Source organism: Jaculus jaculus, chromosome 18 (assembly GCF_020740685.1).
Source record: "Jaculus jaculus isolate mJacJac1 chromosome 18, mJacJac1.mat.Y.cur, whole genome shotgun sequence".
NCBI classification, from domain to species: domain Eukaryota; kingdom Metazoa; phylum Chordata; class Mammalia; order Rodentia; family Dipodidae; genus Jaculus; species Jaculus jaculus.
The window spans coordinates 36,199,914-36,207,500 of NC_059119.1; the positions used below are offsets into that span (position 1 = coordinate 36,199,914).

General features: G+C 51.2%; 1 protein-coding gene across 4 annotated transcripts in view; it reads left to right on the forward strand.

Moving 5' to 3' along the window:
• Nucleotides 1-1,295: 1,295 nt before the first annotated feature.
• Pex26 (peroxisomal biogenesis factor 26) overlaps nucleotides 1,296-7,587 on the forward strand; it is a 16,380-nt gene continuing 10,088 nt past the window's right edge. The window contains exons 1-4 of one of the 4 annotated variants that reach the window (XM_045137662.1): nucleotides 1,296-1,411; nucleotides 1,521-1,777; nucleotides 5,994-6,134; nucleotides 6,558-6,853. In XM_045137662.1, coding sequence (XP_044993597.1) covers nucleotides 1,560-1,777; nucleotides 5,994-6,134; nucleotides 6,558-6,853 — 655 coding nt within the window. In that variant the 5' untranslated portion in view covers nucleotides 1,296-1,411; nucleotides 1,521-1,559. Of the gene's footprint in view, nucleotides 1,778-5,993; nucleotides 6,135-6,557; nucleotides 6,854-7,587 lie in introns of all 4 variants that reach the window. The other 3 variants (XM_045137661.1, XM_045137663.1, XM_012951362.2) reach the window with 3 other exon arrangements.

The window sequence follows — 7,587 nt, forward strand, 5'->3', positions numbered from 1 at the left end:
GAGTCTGCCGTTGCTGCCACTCCTGGGTCTGTTGCTGCTGGGGCCGCTGTTACCAGTGCTGGAGCCGCTGATGTTGCTGCCGAACTCTGCTGCTCGCTGCCGCTCTCCTCTCACGTTTCCTGAGTTGCGGAGAGTGTGGTGTGAGGGAAGCTCCCGCACCTGGCTTTTCCTGCGGCTGGAGCCGAGCCTGGCGGCTTTCTGGTGTGCCGCGACTGTGGCGGTTGGCGGAGCTGCCAGAGCCTCTTTTCCCACCTGTGCGGGCTCTGGATGCTCTGGAACTCTTCTACTTCTCCGCTGCCACTTCAATTTCCTATACACCTCACTTTTTAGTAAAAGTGTGTATTTTGCTGAGTTTTTTTCGTCTTTTTCCCCCCTAGGCTGCTTTGGCGTGGTACCTACGCTGCCATCTATGTCTCCCATTTTAGAAGACTGTATTTTGCTGGTTCTTTTCTTTCTTTGTTTCTTTTTTTATTTTTGGCTTTTTTTTCCCCTAAGCTATTTTGTTGTGGCTCCTAAGCCATCTTAGCTGGAAGTCTCTGGCTTTATTTTCCTCTCACATTATTTGGTGTTGACAATGAGGGCTCCGAAAGCTTATTGTTACCTCCTTGTGTATTGACTGCCTATGTGCTAAATACAAAGCATAGACCTGGTTCTGTTTCTGCAGAAGACGGTGTTTACAACCAGAAAGTGTCATAGCTTGACTGTGTTTTGTCATGTTAACTTGCTGGTTATGTGACCTCCCCAGCCTGTAAAATAGGGTGACAGATAATTTTACCTCATCGAATGGAGGGAAGAAGTAACTCAGATTGCACAGAAATTTGCAAGGTGCCAGGCCTTAAAAGCACCGTCCAAGTGAGCTCGGCGGAGTAAGGGGTAAAGCCAGCTCGGGTGCTGTCTCTCCTAGGCTCCTGGCCTGTGGCAGTCACTGCGGTCGCTGTAGAGGCTCAGAATTTGGAGCGTGCAGGTCGCTCTAGCTACTTGCGTCTGGTTTCTTCCGGAACTGGTTGGCAAGAGCATTTCTGTTTCTCACAGTACAACTCCGATTTCTTCACCGGTCCATCTGCCTTAATTTTTCCACCCTAAAGCTGGCTGGCTGGTGCGTTCTCTCCGTGAACCCTTACACTTTCTGGGCGCGCCAAACTGGAGATTGCAGCAGGAATGCGTCCCTTCAGCTTTTAGAGAGAGGAGCCAGGGACTAGGACTACAACTCCCAGCGTCCCACGTCCCTGGACTAGGACTACAACTCCCAGCGATCCGCGCTCCTGAACCTGCGCATGCGCCACATCGGCTCGGGCGCTGGATTGGCTGGCGCTCTCGCTAGGGCTTCTGCGGGCCGGAGGGTGGGAGCTCCGCCTTCCCCCAGCTCAGGTGGAGTGGCGGCTGGCGGAGCCGGTGGCCTTGCAGCTTTAAGGTGCGCGCGCAGACTGGTTCCCCGGGCCAGGCTGGTAGCGGGCGCCCGCTGTGCTTGAGGTCCAACCTCCTCCTCTTCCTCTGCAGCACTTTCCTGCTCCCTCTTCCAGGGCCACTAGGGTCTCCAGGAGCGTCCGCGGAGGCTGGCTATGAAGAGCGACGCCCCGATCTCCGCTGCGGCCCTGAAAGGGCTCGGAGGGCCCCTGCGGAGCAGCGAGCCTGCCCGCGCCCCGAGCCCGGCCGTGCACCTGCTGGAGGACGCGGCGGACCTCCTGACCGTGCACCTGGACTTCCCCGCGGCGCTGGAGGCCTGCGAGCGAGCCTGGCGCATCCTGGGCCGCCCCGGGTCCCCGGCTCTGGATCCCACGTACGTGCCTGCCCGAGCCTCGTTGGGAAGGGCCCTGTGGCGGGATCTCTCTCCTGACCAGATTGCCTGTGGAGGACCTCACGCGGCTCTCCCTAGGGGTTGTCTCTGAGCTGCTGGTTTCTCAACCTGTGCCCATGCCATGGAGGAGGAAACTGAGGCACCGTGAAGAAGTCAAGTGATGGAGCCCACCTTGGTGGGAGGCACCCCCAGAATTTTGTTTCCTGTTCCAGTGTAGAGTGACGGACAGGGTGGGTGTGTAGTGAGTGTTCAGCACCAAGCCAGTTCAGTAAGCAGTTACCAGAAGGCAGGGAACCCCCGCCCCCACTCCAGCTTCACTCTTGACCTTGGCTAATCATGGGAAAGCAGAAGTACTGTTCTGGTCCAGGGTGGGATGAACGTTGCCCTTAGGAATTCTTGCCCTGTGTTGCTCTTTTGAAAAATCAAAAAAGCCAGGCGTGGTGGCACACACCTTTCATCCCAGCACCCGGGAGGCAGAGGTAGGAGGAGCTCCATGAGTTGGAGGCTACCCTGGGACTGCATAGTGAATTCCAGGTCAGCCTGGGCTAGAGTGAAACCCCACCTTGAAAAAACAACATATAAATAAAAAAATTATTTGAGCGAGCAAGAGAGTGACTGTGTGTGTGTGTGTGTGTGTGTGTGTGTGTGTGCGCGCGCGCGCGCGCACCAGGGCCTCATGCCGTTGCAAACAAACTTCAGACTCTTGCCACTTTGTGCATCTGGCTTTATGTGGGTGAGTGCTGGAGAATTGAATCCCAGCCATCAGGAAAGCTTTTAACTGCTGAGCCATTTCTTTCTTTTTTTCTTTTAAAATTTATTTGCAAGGAGAGAGAGAGAGAGACTGTGAATATAAATATGAATGAATACGGTGTGCCAGGGCCTCTAGCCACTGCAAATGAACTCCAGATGCACGCGCCACCTTGTGCATCTGACTGGGGAATTGAACCTGGATTCTTAGGCTCTGCAGGCAAGCATCTTAACTGCTAAGCTCTCTTTCCAGCCCTAAGACTTAAAAAGTATATTTATTTATTTATGAGAGAGAGAGAGAATGAGAATGGGTGCATCAAGGCCTCTTAGCTATTGCAAATAAACTCCAGACACATGGGCCACTTTGTGTACCTGGCTTTATGTGGGTACCGGGGAATAAACCCTGGGTCGTTAGGCTTTGCAGACAAGTGCCTTAATGTTTGAGCCATCTCTCCAGCCTTTCAAACTTTTTTTGGAGGGGGTGGCTTTCAAGTTAGGGTTTCCTTCTGGCCCAGGCTGACCTGGAATTCATCAAGTAGTCTCAGGCTGCCCTGGAACTCAGAGAACTTTCTACTTCTGCCTACCTAGTGCTGAGATTAAAGGTGTGCTCCACCATGCCAGGCAGTGTGAGTGATGGCCTCGTCAGCAGATGCTTGAGCTACTTTGTGCATCTTGCTTTTATGTGGGTTCTGAGGGATTGAACTTGGGTCATTAGGATTTGCAGGCAAACACCTTAACTGATCTCTCTAGCCCCCTTAAAACTTTTTTTTTTAAATGGGTGCACCAGGGCCTCTAGCCACTCCAGACATACGCACCATCATGTGTATCTGGCTCATGTGGGTTCTGGGGAATTGAACCTGTGTCCTTAGGCTTTGTAGGCAAACAACTGTTAAGCCATCTCTCAAGCCCCCTTAAAACTTTTTTTTTTTTTCCAGGTAGGGTCTCACTCTAGCTCAGGCTGACCTGGAATTCACTATGTAGTCTCAGGGTGGCCTCGAACTCACGGTGATCCCTACCTCTGCCTCTTGAGTGCTGTGTTTTGTTTTTGAGGTAGGGTCGCACTCTAGCCTGGGTTGACCTGGAATTCATGTAGTCTCAGGGTAGCCTCAAACTCATGGAGATCCTCCTACATCTGCCTCTCAAGTGCTGGGATTAAAGGTGTGCACCACCATGCCTGGCTAAAACTTTTTTATTATACATAATATATTGAGTATAGTTCTCTCCCATTACTTCTCTAGCCTTTCCCACTTCCCTTTTAGTTTTTTCTCGAGGAGGCGGGATCTTACTTTAGCCCAGGCTGACCTGGAACTCTGTACCTCCAGGCTGCCCATGAACTCAAGGTGGTCTTCCTACTTCAGCCTCCTGAGTGCTGGGATTAAAGGCATATACCACCATGCCTTGCTGAACCCTTTCTTTCCAGCTGGTCCCTCTTCTACTTTGATCCCCCGTTCCCATCACTGTCCATAACGGAACGTTGATGAGCCAAATACTGTGCAGGTTTTGTGCAGGTAACGGCCGTCAGTATGAAGTCATGAATGCAGCAGCCACTTTATGTCAGGAAGACAGCATCTGACAGCATGTCTCCCCCTTTCTCCGATCCTCTGCAGTGTCCCCTGAGACTTGGGATGTGTCTCTTTAGCACTGAGCACTCAGGAATCACTGATTTTCAGCATGCATTGCTCTTTCTAATGCCCCAATAGGTTCTGGCATTGAGGCAGCAACTCTGTAGGTTGTAAAGCTACATCAGGCCACACTAGAGAGGTGGTGCACAGAACAGACAAAGCTGAACTGGGGAGCCCTGGCTATGGTTTTAGGTGGCTCAGGGGTTATTGTGAATGTTGAAGGCTTTGCTTCTGATCATCTGGAGGCACCTTACTAGGTAATTCGAAATTGCCAGAGAGTTCCTATAGGTAGCTATATGTATAACTAGAAACTTCACTTCAAGCCCATTCTTTTTTTTCTCAATTTTTATTAACAATTTCCATGATTATAAAAACTATCCCATGGTAATACTCTCCCCCCCCACTTTTCCTTTTGAAATTCCATTCTCCATCATATCCCCTCCCCATCTCAATCAGTCTGTCTTTTATTTTGATGGTCTTTTCCTCCTCCTATGATGGTCTTGTGTAGGTAGTGTCAGGCACTGTGAGGTCATGGATATCCAGGCCATTTTATGTCTGGAGGGAGCACGTTGTACAGAGTCCTACCCTTCCTTTGGCTCTTACATTCTTTCCGCCACCTCTTCTGCATTAGACCCTGAGCCTTGGAAGGTGTGATCGAGAGTTACTCAGTACTCCAGTCACTTCTTTCCAGCACTATGATACCTTCTGAGTCATCCCAAAGTCACTGCCATCTGAAAAGAGAAGATTCTCTACCCAAAGTGAGAGTAGTGTTAATATAAGGGTATGAATATTAAGAGAAGTGCTTACTGGGCAGTTTGATAAGCATAGTATACATTTTTCCAGACATCAGCAGATGTTACACCCCCAGGGCTCATGACTACCCCTGTTTTAAGTTTTCAGTGTCAGGGATGTATTCCCCCACCTCCATGGAGCGGACCTCGAGTCCAACTGGAGAGCAGTTGGTTTCTACCATGACAGACGTGCCACTATTGCAACCGTTGGCTCATTTGGCCTGACTGGCCAATTATAAGGCTTGCAGTGTCCACTGTTGAGTATCTTCACTGGTGGTATCTCATTCTCCCATTGAACTACATGTAGAATGGCTTCTTCCAGCTTTCTGTCAGCTGGTCTACATGGAGGAGGTTATCAGCTCAGTTCCAGCAGGACTTCTCAGTGGTCTTGCAGCCCAAGTATGTGGAGTCTTCAGCAATAGGGTCTTACCATCTATTCCTGGTGGGAAATCAAGGGCCTTGGCAATGGCCTATACTGTTTTGGGGACATCAGGGACCTCCCTGGCCAACAACTCACTGGAGGTATCCCATCCCTGGCACTGAAAATAGTCTAACAATGATCTATGGCTCCTGAGTGTTCCATTGTCCGAAACCAGAGAATTCCATATGATTTATTTGCATCCTCTTAGATTTTGATTGGCCCTCCCTCCGCCTTTCCTTTACTCAGTCTTTTCCCCTAAGCCCATTCTTACTAAGCAAAGTCTTGATGCCAGCCTTCCTTCGACCCACACCTCTTTGCTGCAAGTCCTTCCTCCACAGGATTCTCTTTCTGTCCATTAAACCTATTTCACCTGGATGGAAAGATGTGTGCTGAGCAATAGCGGCTCATTTGCCTCAGAGATTACCAGGACTTTTAACCCCAGGGTCAGGGAGGGGAGGGCAGCCCAGGAGACCGATGGTGAGGCCTGGTCCAATACTAATGGGGAGGGTAAAACTGACAGCCTCTGAATTGGGAGCTGCCGATGAGTCCCAGGGCAAAGTGGGAATGGAGGTGGAAGGGAACCACTTGTAAACCTGGGTTGATTGCTCTGTCTACAGCTCCACAGAGGTGCAATGCTCCCTGTGTGTTGTGGGGATTCAGGCTCTGGCAGAAATGGATCGGTGGAGGGAAGTCCTCTCTTGGGTTCTTCAGTATTATCAGATCCCGGGAAAGCTGCCTCCCAAAGTCCTGGAGCTCTGGTAGGTCCTTGTTGCTGACGCTGGATTCTGTCCTAAATTGGGGTTTCATCTCATGTCTCCTCTTTCCCTGGTCTCTACCAGTTCCCTCCAAAGCTGGTCTCTCCCTTTTGTTCAGAACTCAAAGCATAGCAACAAAGGATGAGGAAGGAGGAGTTTAGGAGTAAGAAAGAGGAAAAGAGGGCCAGAGGGGACACAGGATAGAAATGCAGATGGTTGAAAAGGGGACAGAGCTGAGTGAGCTCCCTGCTACTTCCTGGGGATCTGTGACTCCTAGCAATGTTGGCATCTCACGGGCGGGAGGTGTGGATGGGAGAGGGGGTAGAGGGCTTGGGAGGCAAGGATAAGATAAGCCTGGTAGGTGTGAGAATGAACGACCTGTGAGGCACTGATTCTTTTTTGGTATTATATTGTTTGGGGACACAGCATCCTTTTATACAGCAAGATGCAGGAGCCTGGAGCCTTACTGGATGTAGTCCGTGCCTGGCTCCAAGATCCAGACAATCAGAGCCTTCCAGAATATGGGGCCTTGGCTGAACTTCACCTGCGGCACGTGCTGCTGCCCCTGGGCTGCTTGTCCGAGGCTGAGGAGCTGGCGGTGGGATCTGCAGGCTTTGGTGAGCAGCAGCGGCTAGAAGTGCTCCAGGCCATTAATGTGACGAGGCAGCAGCACACGCAGATGCATTCCAGCTCCCAGGAGCCTCAGAAGCTGAGCCAGGAAGGTAGGATATGGCGACTCTGGCATTGGAGAGGGGTCCTCAGCTTGTGAACAGAGTAAGTCTTGACTCAGAACAGAAGCTTCTGAGTTACATAACAAAGTCAAGGCAGCCTCTGAAGTTGGAAGACATGCCCATGTAAGGAGAGATTGTGGCTGGGTCTTCTGACTGTGACTCGTCTCCTGAAAGTCACTTTTTCTATACTGTCTGATTAGTCATCTCCTTGGGGTCCTTTCTCTAGGTCCCTTGCTCCTACAGTGCTGGCCTAGTGTCTATCACTCTTCCTTCAAATGCAGGTCCCAGTACAGACACAGCAGCGCCATGCTTGGGGATAGCCAAGAAACTAACACAGGAACAAACATGGTCTCCTTCAGCTTTGGACCCCTGTGCCTCTTGTCTGCCTTCACTTAAGTAGAGATTTTGAGTGTTCCCCCCACTTCCCCGCGCCCCAGGCAGGTCAGCCTAGCCCAGGTTGATCGGGAACCCCCTCTGTAGCCTCACATTGGCTTCAAACGCATGGCTATTTGGTGCTGGGATTAAAGGCATGCGCCACCATGCCTGGCTTCTCTGTGCAGCTGAGGTTGGCCCTGCACATTAGCACTCAGCTTCACCCAGTGGCTTCTGGTAGCCATCACACAGGGGGCCCTGCAGGGATGGGGATGGGAGTCGTTCTGTGACCAGGGGCTTTAAAGGACTTCAGCTCCAAACCCCTGCCTGAGTCTTTTCACTACCTCTTCCTT